The sequence below is a fragment of the Cebidichthys violaceus genome, unplaced genomic scaffold (assembly GCF_023349555.1).
Source record: "Cebidichthys violaceus isolate CVI_PGR_0920_01 unplaced genomic scaffold, fCebVio1.0.p SCAF_7, whole genome shotgun sequence".
Taxonomy (NCBI): Eukaryota; Metazoa; Chordata; class Actinopteri; order Perciformes; family Stichaeidae; genus Cebidichthys; species Cebidichthys violaceus.
In genome coordinates, this window is record NW_027176927.1 from 9,660,606 (window position 1) to 9,676,147 (window position 15,542).

The 15,542-nt window shown below is 41.4% G+C and overlaps 1 protein-coding gene across 8 annotated transcripts in view; it reads right to left on the reverse strand.

The window, feature by feature from the left end:
- Positions 1-15,542, reverse strand: part of adgrb1a (adhesion G protein-coupled receptor B1a) — a 154,212-nt gene that overhangs the window by 18,958 nt on the left and 119,712 nt on the right. For 7 of the 8 annotated variants that reach the window (XM_068735111.1, XM_068735116.1, XM_068735112.1 and 4 more), the window contains 6 exons: positions 7,675-7,778; positions 5,710-5,812; positions 5,418-5,568; positions 5,259-5,328; positions 4,887-4,953; positions 2,959-3,044 (listed from right to left, as the gene is read on the reverse strand). In XM_068735111.1, coding sequence (XP_068591212.1) covers positions 2,959-3,044; positions 4,887-4,953; positions 5,259-5,328; positions 5,418-5,568; positions 5,710-5,812; positions 7,675-7,778 — 581 coding nt within the window. Of the gene's footprint in view, positions 1-806; positions 867-2,958; positions 3,045-4,886; positions 4,954-5,258; positions 5,329-5,417; positions 5,569-5,709; positions 5,813-7,674; positions 7,779-15,542 lie in introns of all 8 variants that reach the window. The other variant, XM_068735114.1, reaches the window with a different exon arrangement.

The following is a 15,542-nucleotide window of genomic DNA, read 5'->3' on the forward strand; positions in this document are numbered from 1 at the left end:
TATATCTATGCAACCAGTGTGTTTATGATTAAATCATTAACCAGACCACAAAGTTCTTCATAGATCTAACCTCTTAATTTGGCTCTCACCAAAGTTCACCAAACCAGACACATTTCACTCAAAAATGTACAAAATGTAGGCATGTATTTTTCACATTGCTATATACTGTATATTGCTGGCAAAAATGAATTGCATAGTCAGCCGTACGTTTGTGAGCTTACGTTTGTGAGCTTACGCTTGCAAGCGGCCGTTTTCACAACTACTTGCTTTTAGAAATCCCCAAATGATCGGTAGGCGGCGATCTCCAATTGTCTTGTATCATGAGACAAAGTCTGAGGCAACATTGAGACCAAAGAATCTCAAACCTGACCAGTCCTTACTGTCAGACAATCTACCTTTCTACAAGTTACTCCATCAGACGCAGAGCACACACTCAAGAAATGCAATCACGTCATGGCCATACTAACCTTGCATACACACATGCCCACATCATTTAAGTCAGTTGAAAATATTAATATTACTGCATTAAAACTAGAATGTGTTATTGTTGAAACAGTCACAGCTTATCTAAAAGCATTCCAGAAATGGTCAGAACCTGAGGCAGTGATGAGTTATGTTCTATCCAGCTAACAGGAGGTAGCATCAAATGCAAGGTCAATAGTGGAATAGTGAGGTAAATAGGCAGGAAGTAATAGTTAGCCAATCAGAGGTGCTTGCTAGAGGATTCAGCAGATTTGGTGATGGGCAGGGCTGGTAGCCATACTTTTAATAGAGGGGGTGGGGGGGGGTGGGCAGGTATTTTTTACCCAATCACTGATGACATGGAAGGGAGCTTCTGAGACTGATGTGTTCCTGATTGGAGAGCCCTGAGTGAGAGAGAGGGGATTCTGTGCAAACTCAAACATGACATATCAGACAGCAAAAACAAGTACAGTTGAACAGAGAGATCATTGAAGAAAGCAAACATTTTCAGAGAGAGAAAGAAAAAAAAAACATTTGAATGCACCAACAATGCCAATGGAGACAGAACAGCCTGTGGGGTAAAGTGGAGCAGGGCGCATGTGTGCTCTGTGGTTTGAACAATGGCTTTATGGAAACTGATACCAACAGCCCAATGGCATATTTAGACTCAAGTCGCCAAGTGGTGACAGTGTTCATGCTAAAAAATGAATGTGTTCCTTACCTATTCGTGTTTACAAAAAAATAGTTTAACAATGTGCAAAGAAACGTTTTTGTTGCCAGATTTCTTATATATAACATTTAAAGGAGCACTTCGACATTTTGGAAAATATGCTTGTTGCTGCCAAACCCGCAGTCAGATGCGCTGGAGAGGAGGGGGGGCTTACCTCCATAGATACAAAACGTTCATCTACTATGGTCGAGATTACCACTATTGATGCTTTGTACATGTTGTGGAAGTCCAAGATATGTCAGAAAACCAAACAGCGTTCTGTCTGGGTTCATACCATCATCCAGACACTCAGTGCGGTGAATTTCACTATATTATCTCTATCTAGCAAATCCCACCTTGGCTGACCTCACCTGGTTTCTTACAGTGCTGTGAATTTAGCTGTGATTTAATATGCAATAAACAGATCAGAAAGATGCTGAAAAAAAGACTGATGTCATGCATATGTCATGTCTGTCTGCAAGACGACAAACAGAGAGCTTTAAAAGGCTTGTATTCTGAATGGAGTTTGGATGGATAGTGCTAGGCTATATAAAATATAGTCATCTAGGCATTAAATATGGTCACGACGTTATTGTTTGTATCATAGACAGCCTCTGGTGTATAGTTTTATCTGGTTTCTGTACAAATATGAGGTGCTATTGTAGGGCTCTGGGTGCCCACGGATGGCTACATGATTTTTTTCCTCCGTTTAAGATTAAAAAAAGTCTATTTGCTTTTACTTACATCTTTGAATCGACTTTGAATGTAATCGTGGCACATGAAAAGTTTGCTTCGTGTTTCATAAGCAATGTAGTGTTTTTTCCAAAATGTCGGAGTGTTCTTTTTACAAAAGGCTAATAATAGCCCCACACCTTCAAGCAGCAAAGCGGTTTGTCAGCTTAACTCTATCCCTTATCTAAGCTCAACTTAACAATTAAATGGAGTAAAAGTGAAAAAAACACTGGCAAGAAAGAAGATTAAGTTTTATTTCTGTAACTCTGTCCATTGGCTCTGTCGGTAATACTACTGGTGATAATAACATCGTATTTACCAAAGTAAGTGCTGAGTCATCTTGCCAGAACACTCAGAATCTTAACTGGGGTGCAACAGGGGCAGCTTTATGCAGGCTCTTTTTGGTTCAGTGTAAAAAAGCAATCTCAGCGGTCACTTTCTTGAGTACAATGTTATCCTAACCAACAAAACCAATGGTCAAAGCTACGGAAATCAAACCAAAGTTGTGATGAACTGTGTTTTTTTTTGTGTGACCTTGCTGTTTTAAAGCCCTGCTTCCCTCTACTAGAAAAAACCAAACAGGAGAAAAAAGACACGGATGGATCTACAGAACTTTACATCAATAGCAACACCTGCAAACAAAAAGCAGCTGGAGGAAAATGTGACACATTTGAAACTTAAAAGAAAGCAATGAGATGAGTCATCATCTTGCTCAGTCTGTGCAGGACCAATAACCAGACAGCCTTCCCCAAATCTCTCTTCTCCTTTATAACATGATTCTATCCTCCAGAAACATTGAGCCCAGTCTTAAAAAAACATTTTCTTTTGGTCTCTTATCTTATTTTTGATTAATCACATTTATACATTTTTTTTTCTTGTGCTCGTCATCCCCCTGGTGTTAAAAATTAGGCGCCATCTTCAATCAAAAGTCTGAAATGATGGCCAAGGATAGTTTCAGGCAAATAGCCAATAACTGTGCTAGTCCCTCCCCTTAGCTGAGCTACCAGGCTGGTTATAGGTCACTGTGTAAAATGGATGTGTGGTATAAGGCATACCCCGCCCTCTCCTTTAGTTTCATATCTGTAATGCCGTCTTTGGACACCAGTTTGTTAAAAACGAGAATCCCAATAACCATGTTAACCTGCCGAAGAGAAGAAGCACATGATTAAAGCAGAGCAAAGACACTTTTTATCACTTCAGAACATGCAGATCTACTCTGATGATGGAGATGTTCATCACAACAAGATGATGGCAGCATGCGAGTTAATATAATTTCAAACACACACACACACACACACACACACACACACACACACACACACACACACACACACACTTTCTGTACTTACTGTAGGCTCTGCACTGTAAATACTAGACTGTAGCATCTTAAATGTTAGTGACAAAGACAATCAGCCACCCAATGAAGCATGAGAGTTAAAACATGGCTGAAAGGATGGATTGCTAACATATTAACACATTTTTAAATGTAGACAGTGTCATACATTAAATATAAGCAGTGTGAAATCAAAGGTCGGGGGAGGGAATGTATTGGACTGCAGTGATTCCTATAATGTTACTGCTTTGAGGATTCACAGCTGGGCCTCCAGTTACTGGTGCCAGTTGGAGCAGTAGCTCTTTATTGGAGAAGCAGCTTGTGTTAAAAGGACACCGCGGACAAGCTGTTCACTGGTAGGTGGGGGAGAAGCTCTGGGAAGTGAATCAAGGAAACTGAAGCTAATGGATTTGATTAGTAAAACAAGGACACTGTGTTGCTTCAGTGATTATGTTGGTTGAACACCAGAAGGGTTGAGATGACAGTTTATATATAAATTTGTCTCTGTATTATTTTTATGGTTAATGTAACACTGCCCTTGTTCTAATTTAAACAGCAGCTGCAAGAAAGGAGAAAATGGAAACCTAACAATGGTGATATTTAATCATGTAGCTCCATTATCTTCTCTACTGGTTTCAGTATTAATTAATTATTTCATTAATATATGATAATAATAATAATAATAATAAACTGTGGACATTTACCAAAACCACAATTACATTATTGTTGTACATGTTTTTAGCAAAGCAAAAGCCCCAAAACGCAACCTGACACAGTAGAAATGCTTCATAAGGAATCATAAATAACTGAAGAAAAGGGCAAGCAAATAAGGATAATAAGAGGCAGGAGAGGAAATGATGTGCAGGCAGAAAAGAAAAGGGGAAGTAAAAAGGAAAGGTGGAGGCAGGGAAGTAAAGGGGGAAGTTGGAAAGGAGAAGGCAGGGAAGTAAATGGGGAAGTTGACAAGGAAAGGAGAAGGCATGGAAGTAAAGGGGGAAGTTGACGAGGAAAGGAGAAGGCATGGAAGTAAAGGGGGAAGTTGACAAGGAAAGGAGAAGGCAGGGAAGCAAAGGGGGAAGTTGACAAGGAAAGGAGAAGGCAGGGAAGTAAATGGGGAAGTTGACGAGGAAAGGAGAAGGCAGGGAAGTAAAGGGGGAAGTTGACAAGGAAAGGAGAAGGCAGGGATGTAAAGGGGGAAGTTGACGAGGGGAGGAGGTCGGTAAGCAAAAGATGAAAGTAAGTAAGCAAAATGGGGGAAAGTAGGATATTGACAAGGGATGGAGGAGGCAAGGAAGTAAAAGAGGAAGTTAACAAGGGAAGGAGGAGGCAGAGAAGCAAAGGAGCAAGAGCAAAGGAAACGGGGCAGAAAAGCAAAGGAAGATGTTGAAAAGGAAAGGAGGAGGCAGGAGACATGGGTTATTAACTTTGCAATGATCCCATTTGTCTGTTTGAGATTTCTATTTACAATCACTGCTGTCTGGCTTTAATGTATTGTGTTTTCCTGCAGAGTAAATATGTTTTTTTTGTTGAAAGTGGCTTAAAACTGTTACATGTTGCATATTGTTCATACATATTGGTCTAAATTTGAATTAGGGCAGAGGCTTTAAATGCAAGCCGGCAAAGACAGACTGAACAGGAAAGAAGAATTACCAAGACAACAGCTGCAGCGGGTCCAACAAATGCATAGAGAAGACCTCCTTCCAGAGACAGCCAGCAGCTACAAGAGAGGAGCAGGACAAGACAGACGTGGAAAGACATGATAAAAGAAGGAGAGATGATGGAAGAGTGAGGCAGGGAAGGGGAAGGAAACATTAAGGGTTGTAAAGAGGAGGGACATGAGACACGAGGTGAAAGGCAGAGAACATGATAAGAATGAGGATGGTAAAAGATGAATGAGACAGAGAAAGAGAGAGGTTAATTATGCTGCAAACCTAAACCCCCATTCCATGTGCAATATCCCTGCATAAATAGTTAAAGAGGTGGGGGTATATGCATTATGGAGGTAAAGGAATGCATGCTTACTAGCTTGGTGTTCCATATCCCTTTGCCTTGGTGAATCCCACTGAGATGGCCACCACTAGTGCAGGAAGACCTGGGAGGAAGATAAAAATGCTAATTAACACGGGCCAAATGGTAAAGACCAGATGAATGACATGAGGAACACCGGACGGAGGGGCCCACCCCAGCCGAGACAGAGGAAACGCTTGCGTATGATGCGGTTCCTGAGGCGACCCGTCACCGCCATGTACGACTGCCACGCCTCCGTCAGAACCCAGCAGAACGAGGACAGGAAGAAGAAATGAAGGAATGCAGCGATCAGGGTGCACAAGACCTGAAACGACAGGAACAGAAGCAGAGAAAAACAAATAACAAGTGAGATTCTAAATGAATCAGGCGAACACTGTGATCGTATGCTATCAATTAAATACTAATATAGATAAACCGGCACGTTGGTCTTTGGATCGGTTCTCACCTTATTCCGTGTCTGAGTCTGTCCGATGAGAATAAGGGCATTGGAGGAGATGATGGAGAGGCAGAAGTTAATGAGGATGACTGAGCGCTCAGACCGAATGTATCTGCAGGAAAACGACAGGACAGAAATAGAAATTCTTTTTTAAAATGATTGTGGTTTTCACATAATTCTTACTTTTGTGGATTCTAACGCAACAGACCATCAATATTGTGATGGTCTCAATCAATAGGAAGAGAGTAGGGTCCCCATATGGGAGTGTGTCACTTCCAATCAGCAGCAATATGTATCCTTTCCACAGTGCAAAAGGATGCTGCAGGGGGAGCAGTTAAGTTACGATTCATCATAACTATCGAAGTAATACGGAAATGATCTCAGCAACCTGCACATCTGCATAGATGTCATCTATGCTTGTCTATGTGGCCATTTTTGCTTTGTAATTTAATGGATGTAGCAAGGTAGCAAATTAGCGAGGAAGATGATGTCCAACACACATCGGCTGCATTGCAGATATTTTTATGTGTCAATAGTTACCAACCAAAGTAGCAGTCAAGTTACATGGTTAATGGTAAATAAGTTGTACTTGTAAAGCGCTTTTCTGGTCTGTCGACCACTCAAAGCGCTTTAACACTACATGTTCATTCACCCATTCACGCCCATTCATACACTGATAGCAGGGGCCATCTGCTCATCATGAGTATGTAATCATTCATAACCATTCATACACCACAGGCACAGCCTACGGGAGCAATTTAGGGTTAAGTGTCTTACAGTAGCCACATCCGTTAACCTACAATGGCAAGCGTCAAAGATGCAGCCAGGGTGCAGATATTGGAATAGCTGAATAAATAGGAGATACGAGTGGCGATTCTGAGGTCTGGAACCAGGCTACCAGGCTATGAGTTGGACCTTTATCTGCTAAATTGGTACTACAACAAGTACCACCAATTAAGGGCATATCTCTGCAGTCGATATTGTCTTGTACCTTCAGAGAGCTCTTAGTAGCCATGCAGCTGGAGTCACATGCATAAATCATGGTATAAAGCTATTACTTTACATGTCCCTATGGTGCCTTCAAGTAGATTGGCGTTTACTGGTCCATATGCATGAGCCAGCGAAGGAACATTCGCAACTGTTTTTTAACCTCTCTTTTGCAGCATGGCTTTGAACTGCTGGTTTGCTACTTAACCAGCAGCATACTGTGTAATTGACTTCCCATGTCACACACATGAATGCTCAAGTTCAATTTGAAGAGTTACAGAGAAGGTAAATACGATTGCAAATGAAAGGATGGTTACATTATCTATATCTTGTATATTGAAATTAGAGATGTTCCAAGATAATTTCTTCCCTCCAGATACCGAATATCAATCCAATACCAGTGCATTAAAACAATAAAACAATATAAATATTATTTGATTCAAAAAAATCTTGTCATTAGTAGTTTTAATGATGTATTATAAGCTGCTGAGAACCAGTGTTAAGAAGTTAAACAGGTCATAGCTCTATTTTATATTGCTATGAAAACATCTGCTTCAAACAACTGGATTACTCAGCAAAAACTACATTTTACAAGATTACAATTGAAAGTGTTATGATAGCGTTAGGTTATAATTTTATAATATGATTTTGGCTGAATAGGGCTTGAATGCATCATAATGTCACTCAATGCAACCTCCTTTAGCGTTAGCTGTTAGCTCCATTATTTAGCCAAGTAGAGCTGTGCTGCCCACTGCTAATGTTAGCTAGCACCTGGCCTGCTGCTTTCAATATAGATGTGTTTACGATGTAGCATTGTCAGGGAAAAGAATGGGTGTGTAATACTTCACATGCGCAGTACCGATCTGGCAGGATGAACTGCTAACAATGATACTAGTAACGGAACAACTCTAACTGAAACCTGATCTCCAACTTTCTCTTAATAACTCCATTCTCTTTTGTGTCACGAAACAAGATGCTTCATCTCACCTCCAGACAGACACATAGATAATGATGAGCAGCAACAATGTCAGCGAAGACACTCCACAGCCCACGATCAGCGTCACGGATGGCAGCTGTGTCTTATCCATGTTCTGAAAAATAAAAGGAGAATGAATGTTGACAGAATGTGGTCACGTTTCCAAGCCTTTAATGCAATCATGAATCATCAGATGATCACTGCCTATCAACTGCATGATGAATAGAAATACTGTTGTGAAAAGGCTCGAAAGCAGAGCTGAAAACAAAGCGGGAGAGAAACTTCGGCCGAGTCCTGCAGAAATGTGTGTAAAGACTTTGACAGGAGCTGTCAGCAGATGAATACAAACGCAGAAAAATTTCCCCAGTGACTCGATTTGTTGAGAGCTCACCTCCTAACTGGGTCACTGGCGGTTCAAATGCAGTGGACTGGATTTTCCTGACCGTCACTTCAGACTCTCTGATGCGTTTCGGGAGACCAACATTCTCTGACAAGTAGCTCAAAAGCTCAGGTTTACTTAATCTCACCCATCTTTGAGAGAATTTTAACTTCTGCTGATATGTAACAGTCATCCTGGCACCAGTGGGACAATTTAACAACAACAAATCAACAAAGTAACTTTGTTCACTTCAGGGCTACACCCAAAATCGACTTCTCCATGCTGAAACGGATTTGAGGTTAATAAGACAAGTTCAATACCCCATTTCAGTTTTGTGCTGGCATGCACTCGGCGATCTAAATATCTTAATTAATATCTTAATTAGATCAAGAAAAACACACATCTGTGCAGATGTTTTTACAGACAGATAAACTCCCAGGAAGAAAACTTAATTTAAAATCCCAGCGACATATAATACAGTCCCGCTCTGTCATCAGTAGACACCAGCTGATCCAGTTCAAGTTTGTCCACCATTGTAAATCCAGACTGCGTCCTTCTGTCTCACCACTGTATGACATATGCATACGTTCTGGTTCAGCCCTTCAACCGACTGGCCCAAAATGTTTAACCGGTACTCAAAAGACTATAATGGAACCCTCCATTTAGACGCTGGACTCGCCATCTTCCTGAAGTCCTTGATGCTGGGGATGATTGTCGTGGACATCACCCTCGTCCCCTTTCTTTCCAGGGATAAACGGGTGACATGATTTCAGTAATAGAGATGGATAGACTCGATTAATACATTTTCAACTCTCTGGGACTTATTTCTTTCTTACCTAGGAGGAAACTAGCGTATTTCTCATGGCCCTTGCTCGAGATCTAAAGCACAGCACAATGTACGACTTTTTTCTACTGTTTTATTTATTTATTCTTTTTTAATTATTTGCTTACTTTCCCTTCTGGACATGTACTGAATTTACTTGACTTGTTTGTTGATTCATGTCATTGTAAAATGAAAAGCATTAAAATGTATTGAAAAAAAAAATCACAGCAGCATTTGTAATGCTATATAAATATATATATATATATATATATATATATATATATATATATATATATATTTATATATATATATATATATATATATATATTTATATATATACATAATATGGACAACTATGCTTATTAATCCCAGGTGTAAATGCAAAGGCCCCAACTATCCACAAAAGATATCCCGATGTTCATACCAGGTGGAGATGTGTTCAAATGTGTATCATTGAAGGGTAGAGCTGGGTCTGCTTATAACATGTTTTTTTTCTCATGAGTTGCCTTTGAGATGCTCAGTGGCATTAACGAGTAAATGATGATGAAAACCCCGGCGTTTCACTGCTCTGGCATGGCTCAGTTTCAAATGTGTTGCACCTCTGACCACAGCCAGCCAGCATCACTGACAGGTGCGCCCTGTTGCGTTGCAGCAGAGATGTACTGATGCAAGTTTACATCACAGCGGCGAGGTCAGAAGTGACACCGCAAGTAAAAGCGCCAACACGGTGTGATAAACTGGCGTACTGCGATGTCAGCCGAGGATTTCATGACGTCTGTCTCTGCGGACAACAACGCAAGCACGATAGAAAATAGCCATTTGATAATTCAAGTTGAAAAGACTTGTGATTTGACTGGAGACTCAAAGATAGATGATTGGAGTCAGTGAGTTTAAGTGGCCGGCCCCAGCTGGCTGGCTGTACAGTGGAGTGTTTATGGTGGTAAGTGGAGCTGTAAAGGTTAGCGGGGATGACTTCACACACCAGAGGAAGCCCAGCATTGCCTCAGGGAGGCTGTGAACTCAACAAAAATAATTTCACTGCTATAGCTCTCAGTGAGAGGCTTTGCCACGCTGACATGAATACAATTATGTGGGGAATAATGCGCACACACACACACACACACACACACACACGATGCACATGCAGGTGTATGGGATCCAAGGCTGGAGAGGAGTCTGCAGAGCAAGGTGACTTCAAGGTGATTCATGAATAAACCACGCTGCCTCACACACACACACACACACACACACACACACACACACACACACACACACACACACACACAGTGATGCGTGCCTTCACATAACAAACATGCACATGATATAGGACTGACAATCTTTACTATCGTTAAAACTGACAGCTAAACACCCTGCATGCTACAGCGGACATTGTCTTAGTTGCCATGGCTACGCTGTAACATGGCAGCTGCAGCAGTAGTGTGTGAGGCTGTGTGTGTACGCCGGTGCTGCTTGTGATGTTTGAGTTTGCCAATATTGGGCTCTAAAAATAGGCACAATAATTAAAAAATGTGTTCCCTACTTTTAAATGAATTGTCTTTCTTACAACATTTAAAACAACATTCAAAGTTCTAGTTCAATGTATTGATACAAACTCCAACACTAACTAATTAAAAATCAATGAAGCTTTGTAGTATGAGAAAAATATAGAGCACAGGGAAGCAAACCAACGATCAATGTACACACAGAGCATGGAAAGATGGAACCATGTGGCATCCCTTGACTTAAAGCCTGTTGATACCAACAACAGCACTGCATCCTGACACAGTTTCCCCTTTGGTACAAAAGAAAAGTAAAACACAGCGTCATACAGATTTTTTCAATTGACCCTTTGCTAAGCCCCGCCCCCCGCCACTACTCGTACTACTTATGGCACAGTTATGGAAGGCACTGACTGATGTAGTCTATCTATTGACCAGGTATACTAACATTGTCTGTGTTACACTGTTTGACATTTTAAAACACAGTTTGCAAATAAATACACATGGCTATGTACATTAGAAACATCATTCAAAACTAAAAGCCTATGTGTTGTTTGCTAAACACTGCTATTGAAATACCACACTCAATAATCAATTACCTATACCCAGAATGCACCTTTGAAAATACTTGTAATCACTTAGATCACTTAGAAATCAGAGCTTTAACACTATAAATACGATTTGTGTCTGGGCTCTCAGTTTTCCTGCATCTGGATGATCATTGGCCAATCAATTTCATTGAACTGCACATACATGTGTATGTAATACTATTTGGAGACTGAGCAAAAAGACTGTAAGCAGACATCGGATGGTTGCTCAGATTTTTCTTTTCTTTATTTCAATGATCTCCATCAAACTTAACCATCTTTGACTGCTTTAGTTAAATAAAATGATTTTTTTCTAAATGTGACATGAAGAGCTTGAGTTTCAACACTATATTGTTACTGGTTAGCTTCACACTATTGAAAACAACATCAACAAAAGTCTCTGGAGAATTTCGAGGAAATTCGGCCCAAATCAACTTTTATACAGCTACAAGTTCCTGTTATACCAAACAACAAAATATTGTCAAAAACAATTCTCATCTCAGGTGAATGCCGCTCTTCTTCAAAGAAACTTTGCCCCAGCTCAACCATTAGTCCATCTTTCTAAAGGAACAACTTCCATCTGCTTGGTTTTAAATTATGTCCTTACTCTTCATTGTTACTAACTTGTATGGCACATGCCATATTGTATTACTGCTCTAGAATTAATAAAAGGCTCACTTCAGTCCACAAATCCACTGACATGTTGATGTTTAGCAGGTCCAATGTTTACCACTTTCCCCAACTCAGTTGAGCGTGCCAGCATGCTACAGTTTGCTAATTACCTCTAAACAATGGCAATGGTCCTAGAGGACATGTCAGGGGATTGATAACATCAAAATGTATTTACTGTGGACCATGAATGTGTGTACCAAATTTCACAGCAATCTGTCCAATAATTGTTGAGATACTGTTACATGTGATAAGTCTGGAGAAGTCTGGGGATCTCCAAAGTCAGTAGGGTTTGTCATGTGGACAAACTATAGATGTCCACCAAACGTGGTGCCAATCCATCCAGTAGATGTTGAGATATTTCAATGAATAAGTGAATGTTTTGACCTACTGGTGGGGTTAGAGGAAAAGTCAGAAGATCACCAAAGTTATAGGACTATATCCTCGGGGAACCCTGAATATTTGTAGCACATTTCATGACAATCCACCCAATAGCAATCAAGACATTTCACTCTCAATCACAAATGTCAACCTCTTGGTAGCGCTAGAGGAAATGTCAGTGGTTCACCACAGTCAGTTACATGTATCCTTTGGGGACCATGAATGTCTATAAACAATTTTGTGGCAATCCATCAAATAGTTAGTAAAATATTTCAGTCCGGACCTTGTCCGGAATTTGTAGACCCGACATTGCCATCCTTTGCGTCAATAGAGTAGCTAAAAATGACTTGAAAAGAAAGCAAGAAATAATCAAGGCCAACAATACTCAAGCTAGTTACAGGGGAAATCATCAAAACACTATGTGCCTTCATACAACCGTCCAAAACCAAAATCAGCCCCACACACCTCCCCTCATCCTGGTGTGTGGCATTGTGGGCAGGTGAAAAAAGCCAAGGTGAGGTGAGGTGGCAGTTTAATGAAATAAGCATTGCGGTTGGTGGTTGGGGTGGAGGGTGGGTGAACATGAAGGGACCAGGACATGAGGGGGTTTCACCCCCTCCCCACTCCCCTTCTAGCAGAAGATAATTGGCTGAGTTTATAGCCTGTCTTGTCTCCAGGTTTGATGTGTGTGCCGGGGCCAAGTTAATTAAATCCCTCTGATTAATCTGCACTGCAGTGACTTCCTTCTCCAAAAGTAAAAGGAGGGAGAAAAAGATTACGAGTGCAGTGGAATGGAAAGGCGTCTGCTGAGACAGACAAACTTTACCTTCATACTCAGCCAATGACAGGGCTCGGCTGGAAGCCTCACGCAGCGTCCAAATGAGAGCGACTCCCATCCAAAATAAAGTGACCAGACTGCATTATTCCACATGAGCAGACACAGGGACACTCCAGCTACCACCACCGAGGAGGTTCACGGGATGTAATTTCCTTCAGCAATCTATCAGATGAAGCTGCTGCCAATATTAGCAGTAAACAAATATGATTGCTTAAAAAAGTTGTGCTGGTATAAATTACACACAATGGAAATGTAAAAGGAGAGGTTGGATGATAAAACTATACTGATCCAAATACTAAAGAAAAGTGATTCATGCACATTATAAAGTGGGCCTAGTTGTAAATCTAATCTGTCAATTAAAATAAGAATGAAGCTAATAAAATAGAAAATACACTCAATCTCTATCGTTACCCAAGACAAACAGCTTATTGATAAACTCTGAAGGCTAACTGATATTAGAGCTGAAATAATTAAACCAGTCATCCGACAACTATATTAGTCACGGGGGGACTGGAGCGGATCCCAGCTGACATTGGGCGAAGGCAGGGTTCACCCTGAACAGGTCACCAGACTATCGCACGGCACTTAGAGACAGGCAACCTTTCACACTCACATTCACTCCTACGGGCAATTTAGAGTTATCAATTAACCTAAGTTGCATGTCTTTGGACTGTGGGAGGAGAGAACCCAGAGAGAACCCTAGCCGTCACGGGGGAAAATGCAAACCCCACACAGAAGGACGTTCCAGCTCGGGAATCGAACCCCGGGCCCTCTCGCTGTGAGGTGACAGTAAAAGGGGCACCACCGTGCAGCCTCTGACAACTATTGATAATGGACTGGTCATTTTTTGAGTAAGTAGTGCTGCAATGTTGTTAAATGTCATTGTAAACTGAATATCTTTGGGCTTCAGAGAACAAGATGAGCAATTTGCAGGCATCACGTTGGGCACTAAAGGACTGTGATGGGTGTTTTTTTTTTACTGTACAACTTTTTTCCTTCACAGAAAAAAACATTGGCCTAATAGACTTTCAATAATTCAAATATTTTCTAGTTGTGAATATGTGTATCTATTCAACAAGCTAACAAATGAAACAGAATGAGCCATTTTCAGAGCTGAGATGGACCCACATCTGAAATAGTTTCTACAAACAGCTCACATATCGGGATTCATAGTGAACTTATCCATGGACTAAAGGGCGATTTATACTTTCTGCAGCTTCAGAGCCAGTCAACTTCATGGCTGTGCATTAAGTATGGAGCTACAGTCAGGACATGGTTAGCCAAGCTTGGCATAGAGATTGGAAGCAGGAGGAAACAAAACAATGTTTCTTGTTTGTTTCATCAGTGGTTTCAGGGGAAGTTACATGCTGGGACTACTGGAACAGCAGCTTCCACAGGCTTATTGTCTTGAGGTTGCCAGGAGACTCCAAGAAGAAATATTATCACATCTAATCCCCAATAAAACGACAACTTGTTCTTTTCAGTTTTTGCATCGATTAAACAAAGGAGGCATTATAACCATTGAGCTTTAAAGGTGCTGTTAGATGGATTTTGGTACTTGTAGACAGAGCTAGGCTATCTGTTTCCCTGTGTTCTGTGTCCTTATGCTAAGCTACATTAACCAGCTGCTGGTTCCAGCTACATATTTACTGCATAGACATAAGAGGGATATCAGTCTTCTCGTCTAACTCTCAGTAAGAAAGCATATGAGAGTATTTCACAAAATGTTAAACTTGGCCTTAAATCGGCAACTCTGAATACAGCAATCAGGCCACAACCAATACTTCTCTTCTATAAAACATCTGCTTTGACTTTGAAATTAATCCATATTGTATATTTACGTGTACCCTCCAAAGATGAATACATCCTGGTATCCGAGCATGACGACACTCCATTGGCCAGTCGCCCTGCAAACCTCAGGCATGCCTGTTTACTTACTTCTTCCTCTTAGAATGTGGGCTAATTGGCCCAGGAGGCTTGTCACTGCATCTATCCTGACAGCACATTCAAACTGAAGAAAAAGGCTTACGCAGGCTTACAACATCCAAAATGATACAAGCACAAGCATGTTCATTCATCCTCTTTCCCCGCAACACACACCCACAGATCTAGCAGTGGCAGTAAACTGGGCTCAGGTTTTTGGGGCTTTTGCCTTTGACTGCAGTGCATTATTTCCCCCCCCTCAGTTTTCCCCTCTAAAAGCCTGCAGCGTAGTTGGACTGAGCAAGATGGACACGAGGGGTGGCAGCGAGAGAGTAAATGAAGTACTAAGCAGAGAGAGAGAGCTAAAATATAACGCAGCCACTGAGGGTGAAAAATGGTGTGGTGAAATGACTGAGGGGGTATAGATTATAGGAGAGGGCTAGAAGAGAGAGAGCAGCGAGTCGGGGAGGCGGTGAGGAGAAAAAGAGGTTGGGGTGTTTATCATGCTGGGGCTGTAGGAGGTTGTGCTGCAGACAGAGCGACTGGGCCATTTAGAAGCTACTATGTGTTGCAGTTGGAATAATTAGCATGGTATCCGAGGCTGTCTCGCAAAATAACGGGACGTGGGGAAAAGGGGACACCACAACAAGGAAGGAGAAGAGTCTCCTTCTCCTCGGGGGCGTTGTGAAGCCTCCAGGCTGCAACTGAGCTGGGAACAGGCTGTCGTCTGCACAGGTGGAGGCAGGCTGCAGGGAAGACAGCAAACTGTGGACGCCCCAT